The sequence below is a fragment of the Typopeltis vanoorti genome, chromosome 11 (genome assembly GCF_054136105.1).
Source record: "Typopeltis vanoorti isolate ZY-2024b chromosome 11, IOZ_Tvanoo_1.0, whole genome shotgun sequence".
Classification (NCBI taxonomy): domain Eukaryota; kingdom Metazoa; phylum Arthropoda; class Arachnida; order Uropygi; family Thelyphonidae; genus Typopeltis; species Typopeltis vanoorti.
The window spans coordinates 61,526,486-61,545,349 of NC_143559.1; the positions used below are offsets into that span (position 1 = coordinate 61,526,486).

At 35.8% G+C, this 18,864-nt stretch overlaps 1 protein-coding gene across 1 annotated transcript in view; it reads right to left on the minus strand.

Moving 5' to 3' along the window:
• LOC150101654 (tRNA-specific adenosine-34 deaminase regulatory subunit adat3) overlaps positions 1–18,864 on the minus strand; it is a 79,019-nt gene that overhangs the window by 26,591 nt on the left and 33,564 nt on the right. The window contains exons 3-4 of the mRNA XM_090399886.1: positions 4,744–4,984; positions 4,297–4,396 (exon numbers count right to left, since the gene is read on the minus strand). Coding sequence (XP_090256012.1) covers positions 4,297–4,396; positions 4,744–4,984 — 341 coding nt within the window. The remainder of the gene's footprint in view (positions 1–4,296; positions 4,397–4,743; positions 4,985–18,864) is intronic.

Below are 18,864 nucleotides of genomic sequence, written 5' to 3' on the forward strand. Positions count from 1 at the left end.
TTCATCAAAAAAACAAAGGTTACACCAGAAGACCCACAGCCTGATCATTCACACAGGGAAGGTAATAAAGATGTGATTGTGGAGAAAGATTTGGGCGATTATTCTCCTGTTTTATAGTGGCAGTAACAGTTTTATAATAACGATTATAAAAATTAAAAGTATAAGTAAAAATTATAAAATCATAAGTATACCGTCATTTTAAAAATTAAAATGACAGTATACTTATTATGGTTAAGTCCCTAACCCCTATAACTCTGTTGATTTAATCTATTGACTTATGTCTGATTCGACTTACATCCTGCCGGATGGAACGGAACCCGGACGTAAGTTGAGGGATGACCGTACTTTCACCTGATTTACTGAAAAAATGGTATGCATACTGGCATGATTTTTTTTTTTTTTTTTGGTTTTTTATTTCCCTTCTGGAAGGAAAAGTATATTATGTATTTGACAACAAATTATATTCTTGTTTTTATATGAAATATCTTCATGATTTGGCTACTTGTATACAGAGAATAATAGCTGGCTTCAAATCAAGTTGCTCCATATTGCATAATAAACTGCACACTCCCTTCTTATCATGCTGGTGTGTATAATACCGTACATTGTTATGAGCAGTTATCACCCCAACCACCTTCAAAACTATACTGATATAGAACTAGAGCTGTAGAAATAATGAGAACTATCTCAATGGCAGAAGACATTTTTTCTATATAAAGTGGAAAAAGATGACTTCTGTGATCAAGATAGTTATTGCTAGCTCCTGCTGAGATGGAACCTAAATAAAAGTCAAAACTGATTTGGGTAATGAGTAATCATCATATATCTGAGGATACTAAAGGGCTGTCGATGTACAATTAGCTTCTCACAGTCAAGTCATCCCCACTTTCTGTATAGCCAGTTTCCACAAATGGGATCTGGTAACCTGCAAGCACTGCTGCTGCAATTACCTTCCTTAGTTGGAAGAAATGCCAACTAGACCTCAAGGTGGTAAATGTCTTTCACTGCTTGGTGAAATATCACCACTTTGTTTATTGCAAGCCTGAAGTGGCCATATTTGATCACTAGAGCAAAGGGTTTCAATTCCTGCTACCTGCCCCTTTCCATATATAGTGAAAGTGATACCCTCACAATGACATACCAATCACATCCTTTCTTCTTATCCCCTTGCCCACACACAGCACTGATCTGCTATAGATCTTATGACCTTTCATGTGTGGGTCAGATAATAAAAAAAAATTATCCCTCATAATGCAAGGCATGAGCCTACAAAGGGAGTATGCTGTGCATTATGGTTTATATAGAGCAACTTTCTGTGAAATCAACTGCTTTCTATATAAACGTAGCTTAGCTATACAGATATTTAATATACAAACATTTGTTAGCATATGCTTGGATGAAATAAGGATGAAAACAAGAATGTAATTTGTTGCCAAGCAGATGGTATGCATGTACAGTATAAAAATAAAATCATGGCCTTCTTCCATTTTGGAATATTTCTATTTCTGCCATGAAAAGAATTTTTAGTTAAAACTACTCTGAGGCAACAATTCTATTATTCTTATATGTAGCTTTCAGTAATATATTTACTATTGACAGCACAAGCAGTTGATGTGCTCCAACCCTCATAAAACTTTACAAAATATAAAAAAATATAAATAAATAAATAAAACAGCAATAATATTAAGGCTCAATAGCTCAGTCAGTATAGACGAAGCTCTTTGGTTGAAAAGACCTGGGTTTGAATCCCAACCAGAACACAATGAACCCTTATCAAAACCTTTCATCATACAGAGGCAACAGGATTTTCCCCCTGATAAAACTGAGATTTCTCATCCTGCAAAACAGGCAAACTGGCCAGAAGAACATGGGCAATTTACAGCCATAACACATAATGCAGATAGGAATAACCACCCTATCATAAGCAGTATCAGGTTTCTAAGAAGCCATGATTGAGTTCTAACACTAATGATGATGATGATGATAATAGTGCATAGAAGCAAGAAAATATGGTAGTTTTATTTAATATTTAAAATTATGTATGGTTTTAAAATCAACAACAAAGTTTAGGTAGTCTGCAATTACCTAAACTTTTTTTTATGTAGCTTGTTTCTATCACAAGGATGATACTATCTTCCCTTCTCAAATTGGTCAAACAAGAAGAAATGCAGAGATATTTATGTCAGTAATGATCCAACAGAAAGTATCTACTTTTTTCGTCTATCAAGAATGCCAAATGATTCCTGCAACCCCCCCCTCCCCCAATACCCTGAATCATTTTTTTCAACGAGCTCTCTTGTCAAATATATTATGAACTGTCAACCCTCTGCTTGTTAAATCAGAACATAATCTTGCCAACACTCTTGGCAAGGGTTGTGGTGTCTTGATGAATTTTTTTTTTTTTTTTTAAACATCCTTCACCTAGCCATTCTCAGTCTTATATATGCCTTTGGCACGATAATGATGCCACATAGGATATGGTTTCTGTTAATGCTTCCCTGATCTAAATACCTGCTCTGACCGAGTAACTGAAATAATCTTGCTAGAATGAAGATCTTCATTCCCTATTTCATCCCATATCCATGACTACTATCCAGATTTATCAACAAATGTGTTAGCAAAAAAAAAAAACTTTGGAATATCAAAAGTGGTTTCTAGATAATATTTCACTTAGATTACTGTGAATTGTCAATTCTCCTCTTGTTAAATAAGACTATAGCCTTGCCAATACTCTTGGTAAGGTTATGGTCCAGAATTTTTTTTTAATGAAACACTCTTTACCCAGCCTTTCTCGGGTTTGAAAATAAATATTGCAGCTTAGCACTCAGACTAGACCACAGATCACAAAAAAACTAAACACACCATCAACAAATCTTACCTTTGTAAAGGCTAAATACAGAAAATTTGTCTCCTCATAAAATAACAGTCAACCCTTATGGTCCCTTGCCAAGACCCACTGGGCCAACTCCTGCTTTCCACACCACCCCTTTCTCTTTCACACACAAGCATACACATATTCAGATGGTATCACTGTAACATCACCAAAAGTAAGTGACCTACTGCCATCATTCCATTATACAAAGAACAGCTGACTGAATGAATCTGGTCTTTCAACAGAAAGATCAGAAAAATCCTTAACAGCTTGGATACCAACAACTGCTTCAAATATGATGGTATCCACTACTCAACTGTGCTCAAACTTTGTGCTAGAATTTACATAACAGCTTCAGAGTCCATTAAATTCTCAATGAGTAATATCAATTTAAAAATGAAACCATTCCAGCAAAAATACAATGTCATTCTCTTAATTTCATGACAGGTTTGTGTGTGTAAAGCAGCAAGTGAAATAGTTCAAAATTATATATGAAAATCATTAATCAAGTCAAGACACTAACAAATCTGGTGATGACAATGGCTCAACACCATAGAATGAACTAACAATTAACACTTACAGAATCTGCCTTTATGCAGAACTGCACCTGGAAAGGAGGAATTCTAACCTTTGTGATGAAATCACTTACAGAGAAACAAATCAGCAGTGATTGAATAATATCCTTTAAATAGCTGCAATTTACTTTCACATCTGCAGACAGCTGCTAATTTGGCATTTTGCTATTGTGATCTACTGTCATGTTTGAGACAAGTATAAAAATCATTTGGAAATCACATTATATTTAAAACTTTTCCAAAACCATGTCCTCTAATCTAATTAATCTGAAGGGAAGCAAAAAATGCCACATTGAGAACACTAAGCAGAAATTATATAGTATTGCATAGTATATATTTAAAGCCTGATGTGAAATGGAAGGAGTTTTTGTGTGCGCATTGGTCAGGTTAAATAAACCAGTTCCTGGTTTATTTAACCTGACTTTTAATAACCAGAAGATTTTCACAAGCATCTATGCCAGAGATGGACTCAAATCCACAGCTTGTTCACGTGGGGACTATTTACTCAATCACTACTCATTCTGGTCTTGTGACTGAGCTGACTACTAAAACTTAAGATGTGTTTCAGTTGGACTATCATCTTTGTTAATCAACACAGTCATGTGAAGATCAGTGACTTCGTCATTGTTAATAATGAAAGCATACCTCTGAAAGTTCAAAATGATTCCATAAAATACTGTAAGCTTGATAGCTGTTAGTCTTCCCTCATGAATATCAGTTTAAAAGTATCAATTAACTTTTTGGAATATACTTGTATGTGCATATACGTGCATGAGGTTATAACATATTTGTAAAAACCTCTTAGCATGTTGTGATATCATTTTACGGAAATGAGGAATTTGAACCTACCACGCTATGCTTGGCTGCTTCTATGGCAACTGCCATGTAATGCTGCATCTTCTGCTTCTCTTTCACAGTAAAGAGTTCATTTTTCAATACTTTGGCAATACTACATGGAAAGAATTTCAAACAACATGAGAGATGGCATATTATTTGAAATTAAAATAAGCATGGTGACAAAAAACTTCAAAAGATATTAAATTTGTAAATACAAAATTTATAAATATCTTATATAAATGATTTTATTTTAAAAAAAAATTAGAGGTATAAGGTGACAAAAAATTAATTACATGGTAATATATTTTCTTTTTTAGAAAAAACTTCCATTAAATGCTTTAACACATAGATGTAATACTGACATTGAAACTACCCACTTGAGAGATTCAGTTCTTCAAAGCAAACCTACAAGAAAAACAATACACAGATTATATGTGAAACAATTATATAAAAGCTTACTATTTATCTTCATGAAACTGGACTGGCCATAATTTAAGGGATGCTTCATACTGCTGACGAGTTAAAGGTGCATTTTTTGGAACTAGACACACAGCAGCAAATTCAGATAAACCCTTAACATTTGCAACACGTCCATCAAGCACTTTCTGAATAGATAACTGAATCTTTTCCCAATTTGTTGCCAGGATATCTTTGAATTCCTCAGTTTCTACAGTCCTCCGCAGAATTATTTCCAGACGCCCTAAGTTATAGAAACAACCAAGAATAAATCATTAAATAATAAATTGTTACCTAAATCCAAGAAAAATAGTGACTATTATAATACCTCCTTTCAGATCCAGATCTCCTGTTTATCATTTAGACTTTTTTTTTTCCATTATGGTAAACTGGATAAATGATGTTAACATGGATAAATGATAGTATTTTTATATAGTTATGGTAATACTTTAACTGTTTGATTTTTTTTTATATACCAATCAATAATGCACCTATTAGGATTTTGTTATAAAATAGCAATTCTGGAAGCAATTCTTTTGCAGTAGTCTGGACTTGAAACAAAAATGAAATTGCTTAGCTTAGCAATTTACTAAAATCTGCATTCTTGTGCACTCACTGCTGCATAAAGAGAGTAAAAATTAAGCTAAAGGTTCATGATGAACAATCACAACAGATTAGAGAAGAAAATGTAGGTATATAAAGAATGATACCATGCTTTTAGGCACCCATGTGAAAAGATACATGTTTCACCAGCTATTATAGTTAATAGTAACTTTTTAATACACAGACATGCAAACTGTAAATGAATGGGGTTTTCATTCTGCCCAAGTTTGCTATGATGATCAAAAATTATTTTTTAAGGTCATAAGGATTTTTTTTTTTTACAAAAAAAAGGGATACCAAGTCCTCAAATTTATTTTAACCTAATGATCAAATAGGCACATTATTTCATAAAATTAAGAATAACATGACTGAAATCAAAAAGAGAATGCTTACATAAATATTTATGAGGAACTCTATCTTCTTTGAAGAAAATCTTGCATTTCTGTCTTTAAATGAAGTACTATAATTTCACTGTTTAAACATCAATAGTGTTCTGCCATCATCCTGATTCACTCTACTCACTGCACTAACATTCTCAGAATGTTATAATTATAGTGCAACAAATGAATTCCCAATGACTTTTTGAAATTACACTGTTAAAACTACCTTTGAACTTGCAAGGTTTGAAAATTTATAGAAAAAAACACTAACATTCACAATTCGCATCCAATACCCTAAAAAACTGCTTCATTAAACATAATTTTAAATGAAGTGTTGATAAGAGAACTATTTGGATCTATTAAACTATTACAAATAATATTTTTTGGGCCCAGAATGAAGATTTCTGTCCATCTTTTTTATCTTTGTGCAGCAGCCACCATTGTTGTTCACAAAGAAAACATCATGCGTGCATGCATATGTGTGTGTGAGTGAGTGACCAGTTGTATACATACTTGGGTTATATACTCCTATACCCAAACTGATTCTGAGACGAGAGATAGCACTGAAATACATTAATGAGCCTTCATGTGAAAAGTGTGGTATAAATTCATTCTCTCCTTGGGTTTTCATAACAAGAAAATGAAGTTACTGAAGCAAGCAGTTTCTTAGCTTTGTGCCTCAAGGATTGTATTTAGGATTGTACACAAGGACTTGTGTACAATCCTAAATCTCTCAACAGATCATGTAATTCGTTTGGTGCAAACTACTGTTGTTCATCCTCAGTTTCAATATGGTAAGATTCACTTTCATTACATTATATTAAATGAAACGGTTATATTAAGCAATTCTAGTAGCAAAGTTATTAAGCCCACAAACCACAGGTCTTATGGAGGACAGAAGATTTAGAGGGAAAAGCAAAATGACTTTTCCAATTCTGGTGTTATAGCAATCTTTTCCTATGATTCATTGATGAGATAAATTTCATCACCCAGTGTGAGACCACCATCTCACCTTATTGGAGAACTGAGGGCTTGAAGAGATTTCCAGATCATATAAAAAAATAAAAATTCAAAAATATATATATAATTAATAAAAATGGAAAAAATCCTTAACCCACAAACAGTATTAATGTACTACTATATGATAACCTTTTGTTGGTGAGTGAGAAGCACGTAAAGAAAAAAAAAAGTGACCAGCAGCTTCTCATCTTTTACAGTCTTAAAAGTATTAAATAAATATTGGTGGCCAGTTCAGGAAAATGCTATCTGTTAAAATACACAGAGAAAAGACAATGCAGAAACAGAATGTCTATGAAAGTGACTGTAGTCTTGGGGGATTGATTATTTTGTGGCATGTTCAAGTAGACACTGTCCCTGTTGTTGTAGCTTCTACGAAGAACAGACACAGATGATCGATTTTGTACTTGTGCTCCTGTTTCGTTACAAGATGGGCGATTCTCACTTCCCAAAATGTAGAAACTGTCAGTGTAACTTACCAGAAATATGAAAACAGATGGCAATATGGTCAAGAAATGCATTATATCCATTTGTGAAAACATTTCTAGTGCAAACGTGTTCTAGTTCAAATGACCAGAACCATTCAAATGCAAGCCATCCATCTTATATAGATCCTTTCGCCCAAACTCACTCCACACGTCCACAAATTCCACACCACTCGTCATACATAACCCATGCATAAAGTCATTCGCAATTATGGCCCTCCTTTTAAACATTTCACTGTCATACCGTGGCAAAAGACTAATCATTCTAACTCTCTCACTCTTTTCTTTTGCTACCTCAAACAATTCATTCAGGTCTTCTATCATTTCCATTTTATCTCCTTTCAAATCATTCGTACCTGCCACAACAATCATTTCTTTCACCCTTTCCTTTTGCTCTCTAATAGACTCAGTTACATCCTTTATGGTCGCACCAGGTTGGTACGATTTTGTCAAATCCTCTACTAACACACCTCGTACTAACGAGTCTCCATACAGCACTCTATCCTTCATTTTGTTCATGTTCACATTCATACGCCTATTTTTCCTGTCATACTTTTTATTATTGGTTGGTTCATTCAGTCGACTTTTGTTCATGCACTCTAGCTGCTGTTTTGCCCTTTCTATCGCACCATTCAACAACGCGATCTCACTCAATGCATCTATCTCATCTTTTTTATTCTCTGAGAAACCATTAATACTATCATTCACACTTTCTACATTCACACTCTCATAATCCTCATGTACAATCTTGCCGTTTCTTGTCATATCGCTATTTTCTTCATTCTGAAGTTTGACAAAAATATCACACTCACGATCCGAAATACACTTCAATTCATCATTCTCCCTACATTTTCTACACACATTCACTCCTTTATTATCATCTATCCACACTCCGACCACACTCCGCAAAGCGTACATTTCACAGCTAGTACACTGACTCATTTCTTTTATACTACCGTTCTTTGATAAAGATGGCGAACCATCATTATTGGCCGCCATTTTCCTTCATAATACAGGTGCCATAATTTGTTTAATTTGAGTCTCGGGTCTGGGTTAGTCCCGAGCGGGTGGCAGGAGGGGAAAATAGTTCCACTGCATAAAAGAGGTTCCAAGACTGCTGTTGTAAATTACCGACCGATTAGCATATCAGGAATCATTGTCAAGGTCTTAGAGAAATTACTCAAGAAAAGAATACAGGATTGGATAGATGAAAATGGGATATTGTATGGGGGACAACATGGTTTTGTGAAGGGTAGATCATGCCTCAGTAACTTGCTCACGTTTTATAACACAGGGACGGCTGAACTGGATAGGGGTAATGGGTTTACAGTGATACTACTGGACTTTGCCAAGGCCTTTGACAGGATACTACATGGAACCCTAATCAGTAAACTGGAGCAGATGGGGATAGATATAGGGTTGGTAAGATGGATAGGAGGGTGGTTGAAGGAGAGATACCAGAGAGTGGTTTATTCAGGAGTGGAGTCAAAAAGACGTCTTGTGACCAGTGGAGTGCTGCAGGGCTCTGTTCTTGGACCACTGCTTTTCAATTTGTTCATCAATGATATTGGAAATGATTTGAGAGGAAATGTTCACTTGTTTGATGATGATGCAAAGTTGGGTAGAGCAATTGTGAGTGCACAGGATATCAAAATTTTACAGGATGATTTGGATAGTTTGGAGAACTGGGCTAGGAAAAATGGATGTCAGTTTAATGTGGCAAAGTGTAAGGTTATGCACTTTGGGGTGAAAAGAATAGCAGCAGTATATCGCATTGGTGGAACCGTACTCCAGGAGATTGAAGAGGCCAGGGATTTGGGAGTGCTGGTGGATAGGGAGTTGAAGTTTAGGGGGCACATTGCAAAAGTGACTAAAACAGCTCACCAAATCACTTGGCTTATGAAAAATACTTCAACATGCAGAGACAAACAAGTTGTTGTTCCTCTCTATCGAGCCTTGATAAGACCCCATCTGGACTTCTGTGCCCAGTTATGGGCACCAGGGTTTCTTCGTGATGGGGAGGAAGTGGAGAGGGTCCAGAGACAAGTGACCAAGATGATAGCAGGTCTGTGGAATGAACCTTATGAGAATAGGTTGAAGATTTGTGGGTTGCAGAAATTGGACGATAGGCGAAGGAGGGGTGATATGATTGAGATATTCAAATTACTGAAGGGTTTTTATAAGATTGATCCAGAAGATATTTTTGAAAATATGACTGGTGGTGGGAGGACTAGGGGCCATGCATGGAAGCTGGGCAAGAGCATGGTTGACAAGGCTGTTAGAGCTAGGTTTTTTACTTGGAGAGTGGTGAATGAGTGGAGTAAGCTTCCAGAGTCTGTTGTGGGTGCTATGACCGTGAATGAGTTCAAGGCAAGATATGATAGATACTGTGTGAATGTTGAATAGTTGTTCCAGACATGTTAGGGCCTCCCTCGATGAGTCTGTCGACTCCTTGGAGTTTCCTGGAACAATAATAATAATAATAGTTATTGTAATTTTCTCTTTTTTTTTCTCTCTTAACTTCTGTATTGAATGAATCTTGTAAACTCCAAGCCACAGTCTTTTGTACACATCATCAAAATATGAAATATGCAGTTCATGACACCAAAAGTCTTCCTTATATAATAGTAAATCACATTCACTAATTCACTACCACTACTTTTTTTTTTTTTCAAACAATCAGCTACCAACAACTGTTTATGTAATAATATTATGTTATCATATTTTAATGAATAAATAATGAATGCACATACAATGCAGCAGACAGGGTTACTTGCTCAGTAGCTCACTAAAATTTCATGACTGTTTGCATTAATTAGTTCAAAAAATATTCTGTTACTAGTTGAATGTCTGATGGACACTATTTACAGTATAGTTCAATTCAATTAATTTTTCAGTTATTAAACTAGTTTGCTTAAACTATAACTGCAAAATGGAAATGTTTTATTCAGATATTCTATTCCTGTCTTAAGCTTTAACAAAAGTTTACTCTAAAACTTTATCCTACTGAGATGTGTGTCACATCAATTAACCCAATGCAGTTCATTCTTAGAGCCAGCTTTAAAGAAAACAGGAGACGATTTCTGGCCTGGTTGGCCAAGTGGTTAGCATATCTGCTCTCCAGAAAAAAGGCTGCGGGCATAGATATTTGTGACTGTCTCTTAAAAATACTAGTGGTGATAGCAGACAGTAGATGGCATTGGTGTAGTTGGTAGACAGTGTTGTAGAGTAAGTGTCCCCCCCCCACCTCAATGAGTTTTTGGACTACCTGGAGTTGTAACATCTCATCTTCATTTCCCTCTTTTACCTTACAGTGTCGAGGGTTTATTAATCATCGGACCGTTCACAGGATAAGGTGGTCAACCCTACGTCCTATGTCTGTAGTGTTGAGTTCTCAAGGCCAGTTTGCCTGCTTTGCGGGATGATAACCCCAGGATAAACTGAAGGAAAAAACCCTACGGCCCAAGACCGGCTAACTTGGCTATGGCTGAGGAAGATCCTTCAGCTCCTCACGTCATTGACAGGAATTGAACCTAGGACACTCCTTTTCCAGGCATATGGTTGCGAAGTGTAGTAACATAATAATAATTTCATTTTGTACTTCCAAATGCATTCAGAGCACTACAAATGCCACCTGTCAAAACCATTCCAGCAATATGCATTGTAACTTGCTTCATCATATTTTCCTTCTTCTTTTGGAAACTATGCATTTTCTACATATTCTGTTCATAAGTTTTCTTAAAAGACCTGAATAAGATTGTGGTCTGAACTGTGAAGGGGAGAGTAGATATCTACAGTGTATTTGCAGGGAGAGCTAGTTAAGTAAAGATCCACAGTGTTAGAAGAATGATGAGAATTGTGTGGTATTCTGGTTGGTAGATTGACTATGTGTTAGGATTGACAAATAGTCAATCTACCAACTATATTTGCATAGTCAATCTATATTTGTAGATAGTCAATCTACATTTGTAGATTGACTATTTGTCATGACTGATGGCAAATGATTCAGCTTCCAGCTGGATCTGTGAAGTTGGGATAGGGGAGTCAGTTTGTGTTATGGACAATGAAGTCCCCAAGGAGGGCAATCTCACAATTTGGATAATTAGTGTCCTATCCTGATTGACACTCTCGCACAGACCTGCACTTCACTGTGCAGGCATTCAAAACTGAAATCCTATGGAATAGGTTGGTTAATCCTTTAGGAGTGTGTTATGTCTCCATGTGTGTGTGTGTGTGTGTGTGTGTGTGTGTGTGTGTGTGTGCATGCATATGAGGCTGTTTTGTCTGTTATGGGGAACAAAAAACTGGAAATAGTTATTCTGAGACCAAATATAACCAAATTAACTTTTATCATTATCTGGTCCTGAGAGGGTACCTTTCTTGATTGAATTATTTCTTCAACTATTGGATTTGAGTGTTCTCTACTTACCACAGTTATAATTTGGCCTCTGTAATGCTGGTTAGAATATTGGTGAAATATTAGCAAGTTACGCTCTCAAAAAAAAATAATTTTTTGATCAGATAGGACCATCATTAAAAAGCATGCACATAAAGATAAGTTCACTGTCATTGATGTCACCAATAAAATCTATAGCTATCTTTCTTATTCTATAAATTAAAATGAAAGATTGTCAGAATCGTTAAAGTAATCTCATGCAATTCTATTTAACTTCCAAAATACTTTAAGAAGCAAAGTACGATATATATTCTAGAAGTGTACCTGGGTTATTTGAACTTCTTACTCTTTTAAGATGATTCATGCCAATCAAAGGATAGACATCAGACAGTTCCCTAAACCAAAAATAAGTGAGGTTTTGCATAAAAGAAAAGCCTGAAACAGTCTTTGAAAAATACATAATGCGACTGGTAACAGAACCAAGTTATTATGCCATTCAAAATATCAGTGATAAAGTTATCAAAAATTAATATCTTTCTACCTATAAAAATCTGCAATTTCTGATAGCATACACAGTTATTCGTAATTCACTTGTAACTTAAATAATATACTACTTAATAATACTGATTACACTTGTTGAGAGGCTTATACGCTGGTTAAACATGATAACTAATATTTAAGGAATTGACAGCGTATACTAGAAATATAGATTAAATAAACTTTAATTTATACTTTCCGATATTTCGGCGAACGTCACGTTGCCATCTTCTTGGGAACTTACTAAAAAGACACGTGCACACAAGTACTAATAACAGCAAATGAGACTAAAGCTAGGAAGCTAGCGTTTTCCTAAAGTAATGATGGTGCCCCCTGGCGGGCTATATCGGTAGTTCTTGGCCTTTGGGCTGAAGTTCTTCTGATAAACGTTTCCCAAATTTGGGGCAGTCTCATGCATCCAAATTTGTTGAGGTTTGGCATGTTCCTAAGGGCCAAGGCTGATTCCATGAATAGTCTTTCATACTTGAACTTGCTGTGGTGTATTACTGTGGCTTTCTTCCATCTTATTCTGTGGCGAGTATCCAGAGCGTGGTCTGCAAGCCCAGAGTGGCTGTACTGGTGAAATCGGATGTAATCCTTGTGTTCTGATATTCTGATATTTGCTGTCCTGCCTGTTTGGCCAAAGTAGGACAGTTTATTTACAGCTGCAAGGGACCTGGTATACCCCAGGTAGGTCTAGGGGAAGTGGTTGGTCTTTGGTGGAGCGGATAAGGGATGCCAGTTTTCTATGTGGTCTGTAACAAGTGGTCAAGTCATGTTTTTTTAAGATTTTATTGATTTTTTCCGAGGTGCCTCGGATGTAGAGAATGGTGATGGATTTAGAGTAATCTTTATTGTGAAGGGGAGGGGGTGGTGGGTTGTGGATAACTGGGTTAAGTATTTTTTGGATTTTTTGGAGGGGGTAGCCGTTGGTTGAGAAAGTGTCACGGATGTGATTTAGTTCAATGGTTAGGGCTTGATCATTAGAACAGATTATTTTTGCCCTGTTGAATAATGTTTTAATAACTCCATATTGTTGTGAGGGGGGGGGGATTGTTGGTGAATGTATCTGCCTGAATGGGTGGGTTTTCTATAAACTGAGAAAACCAAGGTTCCATCAGGTTGGCGGGTGATTAGTGTGTCTAGGAAGGGGAGGTTATTGTTTTCCTCTTTTTCCAGGGTGAGTTTGATTCTAGGGTGTTGGTTGTTTAAGTGTGTTAGGAAGGAGAGGAGTGAATCCTTGCCATGTGGCCAAATAGCGAAGACATCATCAACGTAGCGAAGCGCCATATGGTAGGTTTTTGTGGGGCTGAGTTTAAGGCTTTCTCTTCAAACGTCTCCATGAAGAAGTTGGCCAAGGGTGGGGAAAGTGGTGAACCCATGGCTGTCCCCTCTATCTGTTTGTAGAATTTTTCCTGCCAAACGAAATAGCCTGAGTTCATTGTAAACTGAAATAGGGCTGAGATATCGGGAGGAAATTTAGCTTGGATTAGCTCTAAGGTTTCTTTGAGGGGACATTCGTGAATAGGGAGGAGACATCAAAACTGACCATTATGTCATTATGGTCAGTCATTTATTATTTAAGGTAATAAATTCCTCCTATAAACAAAAATGTATATAAATTTAGTGGGTGAGTAAGAAGATGGATATCAATTATATATTATTTTAAATGAAAAACATCAAAATTTTCTTTAGACTTCACAGGGGCTATGAAATAGGTAGTGATTACTTTCTTACTAAGATAAAATGAAGATTATCACCAAAATGGCTACCATTAATGAAGAAAGAAAAAAAATCCAACACTAAAAACAGCAAATGAAAGTCTAGGAAAGACCAAAAATTTATTAAAAATATGAGATGTAAAAAAAAAAAAAGATATTAAAAAGAAACATACCATAAAATGGTTAAGCAGTAAAAGATTAGAAGATAAAATAATAAAAGAACATTAAAAGCCACAGCTAAAATGAAAGTCAGAAAAAGACACAGTCGTGGAGTGGATTTGTTTTTAACTTGGAAAATAATACATGCACATTATAAGCAATAATGCATATAAAAGTTTGAAGAATCTTGGTTCAGATACCAGAGAAAAAAGTAAATATAAGCAGTGAGCTAAAGACAACAGAATTTCTATTCAGAATTATGGACAGATAATGTTGTGTCCCATTTTACGATCTTTATTCTATTTTATAATTTCCTCTTATCTATGTTCTTCTATTATCTATGCACGAGATATCACAAAAAAATTTACTAATACTTAAGTTATTTCTCCCCTTAGTACCCCTAATATTTGTATTTATACTGTGCCTTTTGGGATATTTAGTTTAAGATATTATATACAAAAACAAGGAGAAAGAACTCAAATATGTCTGAAAGTGTAACTATGTTGCAGTCGTGACACTTTATCTCGTTTCTTAACATTAATTTCCCGCGTGATTAGGTTCGTAAATTTTCAAGTGGTGCACTGGACAGCAATTTCAGACAACTCTTTTATCATTGAACAAAGGTTTATTAAATTCCTTAACATGGTACAATTAAATTTTTGTGATTAATTTAATGCTAAACTAAATACCTACAAACTAACATTAGCTTATTACAAGTAATTAGGCTATGATCCTATAATGAGTATTACGATCATGCCCCCATAACAATTCAACACATAAATTCACTTGACATGGACAAATAAGATTAATTCACACTATTTAACTATTCGATTAACCAAACCATTTACTGCACTAACACATAACTAGTATTACGATCATGCCGCCATACACATTCAACACGTAAATTCATTTGACATGGACAAATAAGATTAATTCACACTATTTAACTATTCAAACTTAAGTAGATTAACTAAACCTTTTTCTGCACTAACACACAACTATGACATTTTAACTTTCCAATACATTACAATAGACATGCAAAATTCTCAGGACACTTAATTTTTCACATAACATTAACACTAGCCAGCTTACTTTTAATATATTCTATCAGATACTAAAGTCCTAGTATAAATTTTCCTTGGTCACCTCAACAGTTCCGTATTAGAATAATGATACTTATCACAGACAAACTTTAGTTAACATTAGATATATTTTACAGTACCTTTCTTTCTTGGGGTTTTCATATGGGCCTTTACCTTCTTCTGATTGAACTAGCTTGGTGTAACCTCTCCAACAATCTGCTACTCCTACGTTCCTTTTGGAGTTGAACTATGCTTACACACACTCTGAATCATCTATATATTGGCTGTGCAAATCGCGACATGGACATCTATTTCTTTACAGCTCTCCGTTTTTCATAGTCGTCACTGAAGTTGGAACACAAAGAATATGCTTTCTTTTCCTCGACTTTATGGCATTCTTCGCTTCTCACATAGGAAATACGGAATCGAAATCCCGCTCACTTTCATTTCCGTGTTGTGCCGTGGAGATATAACCCCTATCTCGCCCCTCAGGAAAACATCGTGAAATCCCTACGAAAGAGCTAGCGAAGGGCTCTCCTGGAACAGAATCCAAACCAAAACCAAAAAAGCCTCGTGGGGGGGGGTTTCCAACCCTTTTATACCTGTTCTCCTAACGGCACTTTTTCTAACTTCTTTTCTCCGCCCCTACTTGTTTTTACTTCACTGACCAATTAGGGTGGTGTTTTTCTGCCAAACGTCATTTGATCGGCGAGCCCGTAACGGTTTCTCAATTCGGGAATTGACCCTAAGCGATTTTCTGTTGTTTTTCTTGTGCTAGCCTCTAATTTAATCCCCTTTCCAAAATTTTTCTATGAATTTACTTAATAACTTAATCTCTAGCCTCTCACATACCATCTCTAATGACTAATCCTTTTCTGTCTTATTTAGTTAAATTTTCTCTTTTAAATCTTATCACAATATTAATATTTTCTTTCTTTTGTTAGTTAGTTTAACAAAACCTTTATATTTTATATATTTTATTGGATGCAAGAATGTTTCTTTTTCTTTTAATTAATTCAACTATTATCTTTTATGCAGGGTTTTTAATTTATTTTATTTATTCTTCGTGTTACACCATGATAGCTGAGAATTTTACATTCTCAAGATATCAGGGTGTAACAATAATAATTACAACAAAAATCATCTGGCAAACAGATAATAAAAATGATCAAGATACATCAATAGAAGAATTAGAAATTAGTTTAAAAGAAACTAATTTCTAATTAGTTTCTTTTAAACTAATTTACACACATACCAGCCACTGAATTAGAAACTTTTATTTAATACTATGCTGGACCTGCTTTAGCCCAAATTAAATCACATATGTACTTTGGTATAGATTCCCCAAGGTATTGGATTGCCTCTGTGTCTACAAGATATCGGGCATTCACCAGGATGTCCTTTAACTGGCTCAGATTTGATGGAAGAGGAAGCTGCTTGCAGATCTGTTTTTCTAACATGTCCCATACATTCTCAATGGGGTTCAAATCTGGGCTTTGTGGTGGTCAGGGAAGATGGTAGACATTGCTGAACCACTGCTTAACAATTCTTGCACAATGGACAGTAGCATTGTCATCCATGAAACAACTGTCACCTGCTGGATAAAAAGTCAATGTTTCAGGATGGACTTCATCAGCATCAAGGTTCAGAAATATATTTCTTAGAGGCCACCTGACCTTCCAGTAATATCATGGGACCAGTTCCATACTAACAGAACATGCCTCACACCATGACACCACTTTCCGAACCTTGAGTTGATAAGGCAAATTAGCTTCATTGTTTCATGGCCCAGCCAAACCTTCTGCCTGGTGTTAATACACAAGGTGTATTGTGACTCTTTGGGCGACATGACTTTTTTTACAGTCTTACAGTGTTTAGTTACAACGTTTTTCTGACAGCACCATAAACGAATTTTTCGGTTCTTTGCAGAAATCAGATTTTCCATACAGGCATGTGACTGCCAATACCAATCCTCTTCACTTCCCTGCACATAGTTCAGCAAAATATGGATTAGGAACAACCTTCATTAAATGCTTCAGTCAACTGCTACACACAGGAAGTTCTGTTTGTCTGTACAAGCCTTCACAGACAACTGTGATCTCATTCCTGAGAGGTTGTTTTAGGACCACAGTTACACCTCTTACATAAGCAATGTAGGTTATATTTGCACTGAATAAACACTTAGATATCTCACCTTTTCAGAAACCAGTGAGCTCTCCTTTTTTCAAAAGCATGGCTCTAGCCAGATGAGATGTAAGCCCTTTATTGAACTGAAAGATCCTTTGTTTTTCAAATTGTGATCATCAACACTATTAATAGCCTGCATAGCTCAGTTGTTATAGATAAAGTCCTCTGGTTGAAAAGACCTTGGTTTGAATCCATCAGTGATGTGAGGGACCTCTATCTGGTCTCTTTCGATGAAAGGTAAGTTAGCCAGTCTCATATAGAGGTAGCGGGTTTTTTCACCTTGAAATTTGGGATTTTTGTCCCCCAGAACAAGCACACTAGCCTCAGAACACATGTATCTGCAGATATTGAACACACTGAGAGGCACAGGGCTAAGCTAACCACCTTATTCTTGCAGTTACAAGAATACATATCTCAACACTGTAATAGGTAGAAGAGGGGGAGGATTAAGAAAGAAAAGAATACTATGAATGATTACTGAGCAGCAGCATTATTAAATAGTTGCCTAGAACATGTAGAGGTGCATATGACAAAATTATTTTGCATAAATATTAAATAAAATTAAATATACAATATTAAACAAAAAAACTGAGAAAATTTCTGAAGACTTTATATGTTGAATTGCCTTGCCATGGAATTTATTCCCAATGGAAGGAGTAGCTATAGTATTCAACACAAAATATAAGGCTAATCTTGAATGGCAGGCAATATCCAGTAGAGTGATGTGGGCAAATATCAGAATGGAGAAGTGGAAAACGAAACTGATTTGTGCCACAGAAGGTTCTACTAAGGTAGAAGTGGAGGAATGTTTTGAGTCTTTAGAAAAAGCAACTGACACAATGAAAAATGAAAAGTTGGTCCTTGTTGGGATCTAAATAGCTGAGTAGGAAATGATTGTCAGACATACGAAAATTTGGAGAAAAGAGCAACGCTAGTTGCAGAAATTGCCCATGTCCCGAGCAGAAATCCAACCTGAGCTGGATTTCTGCTCAGGACATGGATTGTTCTCCATGTGAATTCCATGGAGAAAAGAGGAAAGGAATAAGAAAAGTCTCATTGACTAGGACAGGGACGTTTCTCACTGGTGCAGGACACTAGAGTGTACAGAGGATTTGAAATTGGAAGTGATCCCCATTTAGTCCTGAGCAGAATAAAACTGAATTTCATATTGAAAAGAACAACATGTAAGAAAGTTTTAAAGCATATAAAAGTTGAGCAGCTCTCAGATGTGAACTGTAGACTAAAATACACAAACATTATTCAAGAAAAAATGAAAGTGTTTGAGAAAAGGAACAAAATCTTGAGATTTGGTTCCTGTTGATTTAGTCAGAGAGGCATGTGGTGAGGTTATCTGCAAGGATAAAAAAATCAGAACTCCATGGAGGACAAAGGAAGTTAAAGAGGCAGTGAAGGAAAAGAAGAAAGAATATTGAAAGTTCCTGGCAAATAATTCAGCCTGTGCTCTTAGAGAATACAGAGACAAATGTAAGAAAGAACTTGACATTGTTAGCATCCAGGAATGTGTTAGCAGAGCTTATCTCAGGTGGTATGGTTATT